This window comes from Drosophila simulans, chromosome 2L, assembly GCF_016746395.2.
Source record: "Drosophila simulans strain w501 chromosome 2L, Prin_Dsim_3.1, whole genome shotgun sequence".
NCBI lineage: Eukaryota > Metazoa > Arthropoda > Insecta > Diptera > Drosophilidae > Drosophila > Drosophila simulans.
The window spans coordinates 18,135,585-18,151,174 of record NC_052520.2 but is presented as its reverse complement, the minus strand read 5'-3'; the positions used below and the strand labels follow the sequence as shown (position 1 = coordinate 18,151,174).

The 15,590-nt window shown below is 37.9% G+C and overlaps 1 protein-coding gene across 5 annotated transcripts in view; it reads right to left on the bottom strand.

The window, feature by feature from the left end:
• Positions 1–3,533: 3,533 nt before the first annotated feature.
• LOC6732668 (fasciclin-3) overlaps positions 3,534–15,590 on the bottom strand; it is a 73,812-nt gene continuing 61,755 nt past the window's right edge. Inside the window, exons 2-8 of one of the 5 annotated variants that reach the window (XM_016180328.3) lie at positions 13,132–13,449; positions 12,671–13,012; positions 11,974–12,408; positions 9,581–9,611; positions 5,560–5,872; positions 4,824–4,876; positions 4,531–4,713 (exon numbers count right to left, since the gene is read on the bottom strand). In XM_016180328.3, coding sequence (XP_016025379.1) covers positions 4,832–4,876; positions 5,560–5,872; positions 9,581–9,611; positions 11,974–12,408; positions 12,671–13,012; positions 13,132–13,449 — 1,484 coding nt within the window. In that variant the 3' untranslated portion in view covers positions 4,531–4,713; positions 4,824–4,831. Of the gene's footprint in view, positions 4,714–4,823; positions 4,877–5,559; positions 5,873–7,036; positions 8,507–9,580; positions 9,612–9,783; positions 10,734–11,973; positions 12,409–12,670; positions 13,013–13,131; positions 13,450–15,590 lie in introns of those variants that run through there. The other 4 variants (XM_016180331.3, XM_016180332.3, XM_016180329.3 and 1 more) reach the window with 4 other exon arrangements.

Genomic DNA, 15,590 nt, shown 5'->3' with positions numbered 1-15,590 from the left:
AAGTGCCGACAGGTGCCCAGGAGCAGCCATGTCATTGGGCTACAACATAAATCCGTCAAAATTCAGAGACTATGCTCTAGACACCGCAAAACTTCTGATTGAGAAATATCCTTAGTACTACCAAAGACACTAGAATAACAAGATGCGTAACGGCCATACAAATTTTTGGCACGCGATTTTTTGGCCGTGGCTCTAGAGGTGGCTCCAGGCTCTCTTGAGTTTTTGTTCGAGAGAGAAAGAGCGGAGAGCGCTACAGCAAACAGCTCTTTTCTACGCCTACAGTGATAGCATACAACTGTATGTGTGCATACGTGTGCTCATGCATTGTAAATTTGACAAAATATGCCCTTCACCTTAGAAGTTCGTTGACTTTAAATCTATATTATTTTTGATTAATTGGCTCCATGCGAAAAATTCTTGTTTTGTCTTGCCTTAACGTTATTATTATTTAAATAAAGCTTAGAAATAGTAATAGCCGAATCTATGTACGTCACAAAATATATTTCGAAAATGACTTTATATTAGAATACTTGTCATTAGGGTATTCAGCTTGCGGCGTGAGAAAAATTAATAAGGCAATGATTGTTGAGTGCTTGTGTCCGCACTTCGTGCCTGACGATATGACTTTTGCAACGAACTGTTTTCATATTTTTATTTATTTTATTAATTTTTATTTTCTACTACGTATTATTATTTTTTATGAATTATTATAATGAAATATTATTTATATTATTTATGAATAAAATTATTATTTTTTTATGAAATTAAAAAATAATTATTATTTTTATATAATATATATATTTCATATTTATTTATTTATAATATAAATAAAATATAAATATGTAAACGGTAGCTAATTTGAGCGGCGATTTTAACAAACGAATTTAAAAAATTTTAAAATTATAATAGTCAGGGAATTTTTATTTTATTTCATCATATTGCTACGAAATTGGCCACAACTCCAAATATGTAAATTCGTTTCTTCGATCAGAATTGATTTCGGCCCGAAAATCGTCTTCTAGCACAACACGCAACATATACGCGTTCTCGTCTCTTGTTTTTACTCACACAAGCAAGCAAATTCTATTATTAGATTTCTTACGCTCTCAGCGTGAGCGAGCGGAAAGAGAGCAAATTTGGCCTTCACCAAAAAAGTGGCTGCATAGTGCCAAACGAATGTATGGCCGTTACGCATCTTGTTATTCTAGTGTCTTTGGTACTACCTCCCCCCCTAAGTGAACAAGCTCCATTGGAGAACTTTCCAAAGAAGCTGATAAGGCAAAAAAAAAGGTCATAAAATTGTTTAGAATGAGACATACGCGAAAAATATCAAGAGTACTGACAAATACGGACCTTTTGAACAGACTTCTATTGAGCTTTGCTTCAAAACTTCCATGCAAACTCAAGTCAAAGCTTTTAAATTATATATTGTTTCTACTGGTATATATGCACATATAAGTGTATTATATTTTTTTTTTTTAATTTTGAATAACTGAAATATAAGTATATCATTGTATATAACCTAAAAAATGATTTAGTGGTTGTCGTTTTTAACTGAATGAAATAAAATAAAATAAATAAAATGAAATAATAAAAATTATTTTAATTTTATTAATTAATTTTTAGAAAAATTTAAAAAACAGTAAATAGACATTCCTTTTTTATATATTTTATTATTAGTTTTTAATTTTTGCTTCCCGTATTTAACTTTATATATGTACAATTACGGGACCAATACGGGACCAGTACGGGACCAGTAGGGGACCATGGCGTGGTCAGATCAAAAAACAAACAAAAACTGAAATTCTATTTAAATCCTAATTATAAATATAAAAAAAAGACGCAATCTTTAAAATTGTAATTAATACCAAAATTTCCGGCTTTTTACCCATAGAGCACTGTGCTTTGCCGGCTAACTGGTAAGACAATATCTGAAACAAGAAAAGTGCTAGTGTTGGAGTAAAAACTTTCGTGTTGCATATTTTTGGGGATTTTGTTGATTCCCCTGCCGTTCACAGAGTTTGGTCGACCCTTGATTTTGGATTTTCGTTTGATTTTTATTTGTCTTGTTTCGCCTTCTATATTTTCTTGCTCCTCCTGAGTTTAGTTTGTTTATCTAATGACTGTTGTTGTTGTCATTATTGTTTCTGAATGTAGAAACTTTAGACCAGTTGTTGTGTCGAAATTGTATGCAGATTGAGGGAACCTGCAGTTGTGGGCTGAAGAGCAATTCGCATTTGGTTAGTTAGTGGACAATAAACTGACGTTGCATGCATATTTATGGGCGTTTGTAGGTTAACTGGTAATTGAATCAATGCCTGAAACATTGTTTATTAATATGCAATTAGAGCCGTAGCACGTGGAGAGAAATCCATCCTGGTTTCTAGTCAGTCGACTGCAAATGGCAAACTAATTAAGCGAAATTAATGCGTCGCGGATTTCTAAGCCTGATTACATAATTAACAATATGCCCTGTGGCAGGGATATAGATTAAAGGAAGACGGATAGCCAATAGGAGGTTTAGAAATTGAATTTAGGTACATACTTTTGAAAGAGAAATTTAAGGAGTATATAATATAATTTCAGTCATTAATAATTTTTTAAAACGAAGGGCTGATATTAAGTATTCCTTGTTGGATCTACTAACGGTTGCAACGTTTCAGTCCATCATTTTTTGATTTTCTATCCAAAAGCAAATAAAAGTACTTAGCTTGCCATTTCGCTTAGAGTGCATTGTACAAGCCTTGAAAGTTTCATTTCATTCGCCCTCAAGTCTATTTCGATGTACTGCATTTGGCATGAAACAAAGGGAAAAACACAAAATTGTATTTTTCAAGCCATCGCGGTGGACTCAGTGAAAAAGTAAGCCAGCCCCCTAGAACTGGCGAAAATAAAATATACGAGATTCGCTCTGTTTTTGTCTAATGTAAAATGCGACGCTTCGGGTAACGCGTGCAGATTTTGAGCTTTATAAATTGAAATGTCAGAAAAAGTTGAGGGAGCCGCAGTACCGAGCAGATGACTGACTGACTGACTGACAAGCAGCCACAGCCAGATACCAAAATCCGCCAGTGGAGAAAGCCAAGTCAACTGCAAAACTTTGCCATATTATATTATTATTGTTTCCTCTCTTTTTCGGTATTAGCCAAAATATATACGGGGCAATGCGGCTATGAATAATGCGATATTATCATCGTTCTTTCCGTTGCAGATCGAATCAGAAGTGTGCTATTACTTAGTATAATTGACTATGTTGTGCTTGAAAATCCAGAAAGAGATGGCTCAGATAACTTTTGCCGGCAGCCTCAGCTGCAATTTTAATTTACTTATTTGTAAACTTGACATTTCATTTAACCAGCCTTTTTTTACCTTAACTTTGATATGGCAAGGAATTGTGTTTATTTAGAAGTCAGTATTTGATGATAGATTTCATAGAATTTCATTCTGATATTTATGGTTAAATAAATACTTACATATTTTATTTAGCAATGGAACATTTTACTGGGAATTGAATAAAATACACACAGAGCTCATACGGTAAAGAATTTTATTCAAAAAGTTTCTTGTTCAGCTTAACTTTATACAAATTATAACTTACAAAAATCAATCATCATCATGAGAGTACATTTATTTATGCACTTAACTTATTCAATAATTAATTAATACGTAATTGTGTAAAAAGTGTTAAATAATAACATTAATTGCCAGTTGTAAGGAAATTGGATGGACGTCGTTAAGAGACAAGACAAACCAAATTGTTTATGATAGAATACTTTCAGTTGCAAGAGATTTCGGTGAATACTTTCCCCTTTTAATTGTTTCCTTAATTTGTTTAAATGCTTTTTCTGGCTGCCTAAATTGTTACTGTTCCTAATTTTGCATAGTCAAAACGGCGATGTGTAAAAAAGGTTTGTGTAAAAATAATTTAAAGGTCGTTTAAATAGTTTTACTTAAATTTCGCGTATTTTCATAATTTTCTTGCTTCTTGTCTTAAATTTACATTTAGCTTAAATGCGAGACATTTATGTAAATAATTGAGATTTCAAATGGTTTCTTTTTCTTGCCTATGTTTATGTAAATTTTATTTATATATATTTAGTTTTTTTGTTGCAAATATTCTTTTAGCTTTTTAAGGTTCTTATTATGTTTATCTGGTTGTAAATTTGATTTAATGTGTGGGCTGAGGGAGGAGGAGGGTTTCTGATTTAGAGGATGTGTTTTGTGTCAAGATTTCTGTGCGGAGAAGTAAGTTTATTCTGTATAAGTTTATTTTTACGCTTTAATGTTCTTAGTTTCACATTTCGTTAGATTTTAGTACACACATTCAAGAAGTTTTTGAAAAACCACTTTTGACATTTTGTTCACTTTTTTTTGTTTTGTATTCTTAATATCATCGTAGAGTTTACTTTTATGCTGCACTGGGTTTCTATTTACGTTTCTGCTCCTTAATTTTTGTGCATTCATCTGTTATTTGTTACTGTGTCAGCCTCCCAGGGATTTTTATATTGATGGGCTAGATTATTTTTTTCCTTCGCCTCCCTTTTGCACATAGACTATTTCGGCGTATTCCGTTGAACTTTTGACCCCGGCTCCAGAGCCCTCCGGTGTTGTTGTTGCTGCTGATGCTGCTGTTGTTGGCGCTGGTGTTGTTGCTGTTGTCGCCTCATTGGCTGGTTTTAGTACAAGTTCAGCATAGACGAGTTGTTTGTCTTGCTGTGTTTTTGGAAATAAATGAGAGATTCGTTTATAAGTACTTATCTAGTGTGGGTGAATATTTACGAAAAAAGTTAATTGTAGGTTCTGTATGGGGAAATTTGGTATACCTTTTTCTTTACTTAAATGTCCACACTGGTGAGGTGCTCTGCCAAACTATAGCCTTTATTTGCGTATATATACAAAGTTATACAACAACGGATTTTATTTTGCATGCGGTTGGTTTTTTTTTTTTGTTTTTTAACGGAAAGAGCAGAAAATGGCAAAGAAAATTATGTAGAAAAGTTTGTGATAATAGCAAAAGAGAAATTATAAAAGAACGAATTTAAAGTTTGCTTAAAGCTTGCGTCTAAGATAAAGGAATTATGCTAAGCTTAAGGTGAATACAGCTCGCACTTAAACACACGCACACATTTAATACTTATAAGAGAAAAATGGTATAAACTAATTTAATGCTATGTTATCATCTCAACTTGAAAAGAATTTTAGTCATTACTATGTCTATCGTTGTGACTATACAAATTTAATCCAAAGAATTTTTTAATTTTTGCAATAAAATATTCAATTTTTAAATAGAATGTTGAATGGAAAAAAGATTTAAATAATGAGGCACATATTACAATATTTAAACAGTTCACGAAAGTGTTCATTGAGATGGTTCTTTGATCAGAGCTACTATATCTAAAACATCGAGAGAGTTTTATTTTGTATCTTATGGATGTCAGCATGAAAAAATATCGATTGTCTGTTCGTTTTCAAAGATATTATTTTCTGTGTGCCCAGTCAAAAACAGAGAAGTTGGAAAGAGAAGGTGGAAAGGATGGAATCGGGAACATTTTTCAATACCTTTGGTTCATTGTCATTGCCATCGATGGCATTATTGGTCGCTGGAATCTCCTGTACGCTTCCTTCCACAATATTCAACGACTCCTGATTATCCTTGTACTTCCGCGAATCCTTTTCATTGAAACGCCTTAAAATTGCCGCGGCAAAAGCGGGCAATCTTTTGGCCTTCTTCTGCTGCTGCTGCTGTTGTTCCTGCGGGCTCTCCTGTTCGTTAACGGTTTCCTCCTCCTCGGCCGACACGCCCACTCCGCCCATGGTGGTTGTGGCCGTGGCTGTTGACGTGGCTTTTATATCGGCGCTTTCGGTGTCGCTGCTGCTTGTCGGTTGTGAAATGGTGAGGAGGTTTTGGATGGGTTCATGATTTTGTTTTGGTATGAAAGTTTTTGTTTCTGTTTATTTTTATTATACTTATTACTGTGTCAAAATAGTTTCTGCTGTGCGAATGTCTTCCCGTTAAAAATATAAGTTAACAAAAGATAGCCATTATAGTGTTCGGGGTTAGTCGTGTGGTTTAAAGTCCTTTCTCGGCAGCTTTCTGCCTTTTAGGAGCTATCCGATCTGGTGGTTGTTAGTGGGTTTAAGAACTTGTGTTTTGGTTATGGCATAATTGTTATTGTTGTTCGTGTGTGGACCATTAAAAACCCAAATTGTGTTGAGGAAAGCAAATATTCGAGTGGAAAGGTTAAACTCTCGTTTTATTCGAAAAATTACTTGTGCTATGCTAATGCTATCACAGAAAGATAACAAAATGTTACACAGAATTTATCCGATTCTTAAAAAATTATATTTTATAACTGTCGTTTTTGGGGCAGTTTATTTTTGTGAGTCCTAAGACTATTAATGCTCTGCCTAAAATACCGCTACAAAAGTTCTTTAATGTCTTCTGTTTCAACAACCTAGAATTTTTGATTCAAGGGCTAAAAATTACTCTGCTCTGTGCCACACCTAATACCCGTACGAAATGGCATATGGAAAATTTAATCCGCATTTGACCTTTTATGGAACCAGTTCCATCCCCCATTTTAACTTTCGTTTGGCGTGGGCTGGCCAAGTAAATTGCTTTCGCTTGGCCAAAATGAGTTTCATCTATATTCTATAAATATTTTTGGCTCATTTGAATGTCTGCCTGCTGTCTGGGCCAGCTCAACAAGTATCTGATGGATACATTTTGCTAGCAGTGTGTGTGCGTGGCTATGTGTTCGTGCTTGTATTTGTGTTGGTTTCTGGCGTGGCGTGTCAGTCTCTCATATATGAAATGTTTATTGCATGAAACGCTCCTTTCGTATTTTAATGATATTGCTTTTGTTATGGAAAATGGAATATTGTAAGGGGATTTCCTCTTTGATACGCTGCATTGTTAGAAATTTCCTTTTAGGGTCTCGGTGAACTTTACATAATTCCCTTTTATTCAAAACTCACACACGCATACATATTCAGGCATTCGCAAAATAAATAAATCCAAAACAGAAAGCTATCGCACTTTTAACAATATTTATTGTTGTTAATTAAATATTAAACATACGTTTTGTAAAAAATAATAAAGGAAAGCAACACGTACAAAAATTTCTAACTAATTTATATCGTTCACGTTTTTAATTACTAAATTTATTTTCAGTATAAGGCACTCGAATTTTAGCCAACTAAAATGATCGAAAATTGGTGGAAGCTTTTTTCGTTCTTAAAGTACATTGTGCGCGTCTTAAATGAACACTGTTTTGATGCACAAATATGTCATTTGACGACTTTGTTCTACAGTGACTACAATAAATATTTGCGTAAAACAATTATTTGTTGCTTCATGCTTGCCATGCAAACTCTTTCGTTTAAATGTATTCGATAAAAACTTAATTTCATGCCGTCTTAATCTCTATCAAATAATTCAGTTTCGTTAATGTTTCGTTTGTTTGTTGTCGTTCAGGAAAAAAGACTTTCTTGACTTAATTTCAAGCTTAGTGTCTATTATGGGGACAGATTTGCGACGGAACTATTTCAATTTTCATCTGGGAGTCAGCTTATAATTCAAATACTTTTCGAATAAAATAAGGTATGAAGTATTTCAGCCTTAACCAGTATATGGTAATATATAATTATAGTAATTTATATTACAGGAAAAGGTTATCATATTCCGGTTGTGAAAAGAAGAATTCTATTTAACATCATGGTGGTCTCATTGGATAAATACCAGGTCTAAACTTAATTTATATCGGTTGAGTTGGCTCTGACACATCAGCTTTAAGTTATGACACTTATGCTGCCCCCCGAAAAGTTCCCGATGGTCACAAGACTGCTCCATTCTTAATCCTGCTGGGCGTTTCCTGTACCGAAAAAGAAATAAATAAATATGAACGCCATGTGCGCGCACACACACACACGTGCACACGCTCAGATTTCCGTTTCCTGTGGCAACTTTGGCGTCGTCGGTGTCGTCGGCGTTGTGACAGTGGTATTTGTTCCCATCGGTGGTCTCTGGGGCTTGGGGGGAGTGGCTGGCGCCGTCGACTTGCCCCTTCCCGAAAGCAACATAGCCTGCTTTTCGATCAGCTCACGTTGATCCTTGGGCAGCCAGCGCGAGAAGCGCGATTCGGGAATCCCCAGTTGATTGCCCTTCTGCAGGAGATCGGCGTTCTCGTTGCCATCCTCCTTATCGGTGGCAGAGCTCCGGGAGTTTCGTCCTGCCGCCTGGCTCATCAGGATGCTCTTTAGAGGTCGCGTGGTGGGGTTATAGACACTGCTCTCCCGATCCGTTCCGTATTCAAAGCTGTCATCTTCATCGTGATGGCGTCTTTCAACCGACAACCGATCCTGCTGGCCATTTCCGTTTCCGTTTCCATTGACCTCTCTAAGCTTACTGGCGCCCAACAAGGTTATGCCATTGGGGGTTTCCAAGAGTGCTACGTTTTGACCGTGATTCTGCTGGGCTCCCAACTCCAGTTGCTTGTCGATTTGACTATTTACGGAGGATTGCGTTGTAAGTCGATCGATAGGTTTTTTAAATATTTAAGGAAAAAAATTCAAGGAAATGTGTTTGATTTTTTATGTTGTGGGTTTATTTTAGGGATCCATCACATTTTTTGAGGGGGTTTTCGGTGGGTTGTCGTCCATATGAAAGTAGTAGAAAAAGAAGACAAAACATAGCAAGAAGTTTGTTTTCGTTTCTTTTTGTGGTTGAGCGTTTTTTTTTTGTTATTTATTATTTTTGTGATGCATTAGCAAAGTGGCTCTAACACTATAGAGTTGTTTTTTTTCAATGCATTTGTTTGCTTCTTTTTTTCTTTGTCTTTTGTTTGGTTGAATGACTGGGACAGCGACATTTTTGACATTTTAGTAAATGCGTGAGACAGAGCAAGAGAGCTTCATGATGTTCAGAGGGTAAGAGAGAGACAGAGCGAGACAGACACTTCTTGTTTATTTTTTTTCTGGTGGGCGGGCGAGCACAGTGGGCGTGGCAGAGCGACTAGCGAGCGTTTTATAGTGAAAGTTCAGGAGTGTATCACATGTATGTGTGTATGGTGTGTGTGTGTGTGTGACAGCGTGAGACATTTTAAACCGATTTTGCTTTTATGAAATTAGAATTTGGAATTTCATTTTTTAGGACTTTTCAAATGTGGTGTGTAGTAGTGTGCTTATGTGTATGCGTGTGCTTAAGTTTAAGTTGAATTTAGACTATAAATGAAATATGAACTAACCTAGAATGGTAATGAGCTGCGCTACGTATATAGTATAAAGATGATTGCTTATTCGGCATACGGTTAATGTAAGATCGAAAATTAAAGCCACTCAAGAGACACATGCAAGTAGACAAACAAACACACATCCGAGCTACGCAACATTAAACTAATGGATACAGATTAATGGCTTTGAAAATTAAGCAAAGTCAAGCAAACCAGATACCGTCGACGGGTTAGTTGTGGATCCGTGGAAACAGTTTATGATTGCATGGAATGGCCCCGTCTGTTTTATTGCACTTTTCTGAACTTATTTTGACATTTGTTAGACTGATGGGAGAGTTCACTGTACTTACGTTTCGTTTGTGGGCGTCTTGATTGATTTGCCTGTGTGGAGAAATTTAAGAAATTCGTTTAAGTATATTTGCAATACTTGCAGAGTCACATGCATGCGTGATAAAAATGGTTTTCATGATTAATGATCCGGGAAAAGGTATCCCACCTGACAACACCATCATCAGCTTACTTTCTGCCACATCAAACTTTAACATTAACCAAATTTGTATTTTTCATGTTTTCGTTTATTTGTTTTGTCTTGCTAAAATTACCAAAGAACATAAAAAAACTCAAGTGTGAAGCGGATAACTAATTAAAATAAATCATAGGCATGTTTAATTTTCTAATTTGCGTTGTTTGCCGCGTTCGAATTGATTGATATTGCCAATCGACAAAAAATAAAAATTAGAATACGCAAAATGCAAAATGCTGGCAGCTCTTATAGCTTAAATAAATACATGGATGAACATCAATATTGCTGGACAAAATATATTACAATAAATGGGACATTGTTGTTTTATTATTCGTAATTTATATATTATTAGAGTTTCGTTTTTATTTGTTTTCGAGTGGATAACGGGAAATTCAAGGGTTTGCGAGACTCGCGATTTCACGAAAATTGGTCACTTAAAATTACTTGGCCTAAGGTAAATTGTTGCATTTGTTTCGTTTATAGTAAAATTATATATAACTTTTTGTTGTGCGCCTTTTGAGATTTTTGTAATTTTTATGAGAGAGCAACTATTTGAGAGCAAAGTGTGGTAAGGATATATATTATTCGATTTTGTTTCTTTTCCCTTCTGCTTTCAGCAAATGGGGCACACAGCTAACTGGCCAAGAGCCACGCCCCATTATTGGGAGTGGCGAAGGCGGCCTAAACGGCTCAAACGGAAGTATTTGGCGGCTTGGGAGCCTCGATGCCATTTAAATTGTGCTGGCTGCCATTTCCAGCGGCAATAACCGCTGCCGCTGTGGCTGCCGCACTCTTCTTCAGATCCGCCTTCTTTTGCGCCTCCAATTTATCGGTTACGGGGGGCGTGGCCTCCTCCGACTGCTGGGTGGTATCGATATGCTCATCGCCATTATCGCGACCATCCAGCTCCTCGTCGTCATTGAATTCCGGATGGATTTGGGCCTCGGAATCGGGACCGATGTCCGTGTTTAGAGTGGCGCCTGTAAAAACGACAACAACAAGAACTAACATTTAGCTTTGTGTGCAGAGAGAGAGAGAGAGAGAAAGGGAAGGCAGAGGAAGGAGAGACAGAGCGAGAAGATTTCGATCTCGAAGATACCAAAATTCCATATTAAAGTCGAGGTTAGTCCATTTACCAAAAAGCTTATCAGGCAAGAAGTACGGAAAGCATTAAGAAACAGAGAAAATACACTTTATCTTTATATATGTTTTTACAAAGGAAGCCAAAAACACGTTTTTACACATAATTTGGAATTTCTCTTGGCAAGTTTTAGTGACCAATTTTTGTTTTCAATGTTAGCTCTTCTTGTTGTTGTCATTTGTAGACACTTTTTCTCAGAGAGTTGTACAATTGTTTTGTTAAGCTTAAGTATAATATTAAGTAACTTATTTTGGTTGAGAGTTCAGTACATTATTTTGTTTCAGCTTGATACGTATTTCGAATTCACAATTTCACATTTAATCATTACACGTTTAGAGGCGACTAGATTTTCATTAGAATAAAATCAATAGTATCGACCACATCAAATTAAATTCATATTTTTTTTATTTTTCATTTTAACCTTGTCTCCTAACTAGTGTCCTCTTTTACTAACCTTTCAACTACCTTTGCCAATTAAACCAATTTATATTTGTATCTTTTTGAAAAGCCAAATTTTTTCGTTGCTTTTCTAAACCATGTGTTCCACATTTGAATTTGTGGCCCGTGACCCATACTTTGCAAAGAAAATTTTCCACAAAAACTCCACCGGAAAAGTCAAGTGAAATTTTTTTAATTAGTTGAATTTTTTAGGGCTGCTGCGTTCTTCCGCCCGTTCAGCTGCTCCTTCTGCTATGTTAACGCTAATTAAAATTTAAAAGCCGCACAATGTGTCGAAAGTTAACAACGGCTTGTGGCAGAAGAGCCAGGCCCATAGCCCACCCAAAAAACCAGAGAGTACGTATATGAGTTGCAGGATGAGTGGTGGAGTTTCGAGGGGAAATGGGTGCTGGAGTTGAGCGGTTTGGGTGGGAGGAACCTAAAGCCAGAATTTATTGTTAGCATAGCTGATGATGAGACAATAGTGGCGGTGGATGGTCGTAATGATGATGATGTTGCTGTTGTTTTTGTTTTTGTTGATGTGGCTGAGAAGCTAATGACGATGTTTCACCCACGAAATAAGCAAAATTGTGTGTATGGAAAACCAAAAATAAAGAAACGAAAAAACATGTTCTACTTACCGCCAAAACACCATCGGCCAGTAGCCCGTGCAAACACAATCAGTAAAACGACCAGGACCAAAACGGCAACGGCGACCACGATGCCAACGATTGCGGCCACATCAAGGCTGCTGCTGGGCGGTTTGCTCGACGAACTGATTCGCACCTGGTAGTCCGTCAGTCCCAGTTCATTGCTGGCCCTCAGATTGTAGATTTTGGTGGTATCTTCCAGGGTCAGTCCGGCAATGGCCAGTGTCACGTTGTACTCATCGTTGCCCAGATACTGCGGCTCATACGCCGAGTAGCGTCCATCGGTGCGTCCCTGCCCCACAATCGCTCCATCGATGGTCCACTCGATCTTGGGCTGCGGACTGGCGCGGATGGTTATGTTCACGATGGCAGTGTGCTCGAGGTAGAGTCCATACACGGCGGCATCTGGCTGATGGACGGGTGCATCTGGGGAGGGGTACAAGTTATGATTAATATCCACCAGTACAGTCATTAAAAAACCATAATCAAAAGAATAAAAAATTATAGAAAAGTGAAATAGGTCTTAATATCATCAGACAACAATTATTCTAGCTTATTAGTAATAGAGCATTGCTGATAGCTTAGTAACATATTTCGTGCATTTGACCTGAAGTGACCTATCCACTTTGTGTCTGCCTTTTGATTTAGCTTAAGCCTAATTAGTGCTCAGTTATGCTGGGTCACTTACAGCGCACGTTGATGATGTAGGCAGCTTCCTGGGGCGGCACACTCTCGCGATCGGTTTGGTGGTGGGAGCGGCAGACCAGTTTCCGGTTGCTGTCCTCGGGCGACAGGTGCCACTGGATTTCCTGTACGGAGGTCGATAGCTCCACGTTGTCGTTGGTCGAGGACATGACCTCCAGCGGAGTGGTGCGCTTGTTGGCCGGCATGTTGTCGATGTACCACGAGATGTTCGCCGGCGGACGGCCATCGCGAACGCTGCAGCGGGCCCTGAATTCAGTGCCCTCGTTGAAGTATCCCTCGCGATTTGGCCGCGACAGCAGCTCGATGATGGGCTGCTGGGGACGCACTGAAAGTTGGATGGATAACAATAAAGTTAGTATATTACAAAGTTACATTTTACTTATATTTCACGAAAGTGTATTCAAATATCATGAAGTACAAGTGTTGTGGTTGCTGTATACTTACGTGCCACAACCAGATCGATGGTGCCCGACAGCTCCTCTCCCTCAACGCCCAGACTGCACTTGACCTGGCCATTGTTGCTGGCCTTGACCCTCTCGATGCTCACGCCGCACTGTCCGGCCGTGAGACCCGCTCCGAAGTACGTGAATCCGGGTGTCTTGCTCCACTCCGGCGACAGGTTGAGGACCTTCTGCTCGCCGGGAATCTCGATGCGGCAGTAGTTGATGGATCTGCCGTAGCGGCAGAGCAGCTCGGTGCGATCGCCTTCGTTGAGGAGCGCTGTGTTGGGTTCCACATTCACCTGGGCCCAGGTGAGTGCATCTGAAAGATAAGTGCAGACAAAAGGGGCGATTACGTTATGTTGTGGCTGTTGTGCAATTCACTTAAGTATCTAGTATCTGGTATCTGGGTATTCGGTATCGCATAATCCGAGGCATTGTCTTTCGCCAGAGGGGCAACAAAAAACGGCACGTTCCATGCAACACTCGACACGCTGTCCTAATGTCTCGGCAATCAGGCAAATGACTGTAGCATTTAGCGGGAGACACCTGCACGTTTGCATCTTTAAGATACGCATCGCATACCCAGAGATCTCAGCTTGTTTTTCCATTTGCCACTGCAAACAATGCGGCTGCATTTTCTCATTAAGTTTCAATTAAGTTATTCGTTCGTTCTTTTTTCTCGGTTTTGTTTGCAAACGTTTTCCCACTCCCATTGCCGCAGTTCAAAAAGTTTGGCGCAAAGTTCTCCCAACTGCAGTTGCTTGCCATTCTTTTTAAGCATTTTCCATTTGCCAATTAAGACATTTGAGTAATTTTCTAAGTCGAGCATTAAACGTTCTAGCAAAAGTGAAGCTCTTTGCCTAGTTTGTTTGCTTGGTTGTTTGTTTGCTCGACTTTGGCCTTGTCGGTTAGGCGGGGCAAATTCAAGTTTGTCGATGGGGACTAATTTCTAATGAAATTTCGACTCGGAATAATCCAGATTCTGGTAAATGATTTAGTTTTAATTTTAGTTAGATTGTAATCCTGTGTTTTGTGATTTAGGAAGGCAAACAAGCGGTTTAAGCTTAATTCTTTAGAGGAGTTCATTAAAATACTATAAAAGATGAACTCAAAAATATAATCTTAATATGTCTTTCACGATTATAAACAAAAGAGTTTTCATTGTCTCAATGAAAATAAATTTATTACAAAGCTCGAAGTTTTGCTATTTAGTTCGACATCAACATGTGTGTACGTGTACCTTAACTTTTAGAATGCCTCATAATCGCGAAATTTAACAAAATGTTTAACATTTATAACATGGTATAAATTCCTTCGTGTATCGATCGACAGGCTGCGATTTCGGAAATCACCCACTAATTTCTGTAAATGAAAGCCGCAAAATTGCAAATTGTGGCAGAAATATGAGAGGTGGGGCATCGAAAGCAGCTGCAAACTTAAAACTGATGGGAACATGAGGTGGAAAAAGGGGCAGCTAAGAGGGGAACCTCAATAGTGCAGCTGGCCAAAAATGAATTGATTTCTCCGCTCGATCCCGTTGCCCATTTTGGCTTTTGGATGACGGATTGACTGACTGACTGGCTGGCTGAGTGAGTGAAGTTTTGTTTGGTCAGCCGGAAACGTGCGGAAAATCAACAGCATTTGCATTCGACTTTAAAAATCGGGTCAGCCAGCTGGCCATGTAATTCGAAACTTTTCGACCGCCCCATGAGATGTCGCTTAACTTTTGACAATTGAGTTGTGAGTGAATTTTTTGTCTGCTTCGCTTGCAGACTCCTTTTTGCTGTTTTTGATATTTTTATGTGACTCCCGCGCTCTTTTTTGGTTTCTGTTTTTTTTTTTTCACACTGGAATTCGTAGACCCTATAAAACCACTTAGGGTTCTCAAAAGGGCTGCATGAATTGCCGCTGAGAAGTTTTGCTGCAGCTTGAATTTCCAGAGTCCGGAGTCAGCAAAATCGGTTTCACACTTTCTCCCACAAATAAAAACGGGAATTGCAACAAACTGTGGCTCGAGTTTCAAAAAAAAAAACTGCAAAAAGTGGGGGAAACGTGGAAGTTGAAGTTGGACAATGTCACATTCACGGCTATGAAAACAAACGCCAGAACTCGAGACGTTGCAACGAACAGAGATGAGCGCGTGATAACGCACGAAAAGTATACAAATTACGAATTTTATTAGGAAAAATAAACTTTATGAGTTGCTTTGAATTTTTCTTTTTATTTTGCGATACTAAAACATTTTCTTCTCAATTTTTATTTCATTACTAATTGCATAAATTGGTATATTTGTTAAGAAGGTATATTTACAAGTCCAGCACATTTCACACGGCTATTTTCATTGAGTACACTTTTCACTCATTCACCTCTATCATCGACATATGCTACGTATCCATGAGTTTATTCACAGCGAAAATCTATTTTTTATCCATTCCCCCTGCTGGTGATATTTATTTATTT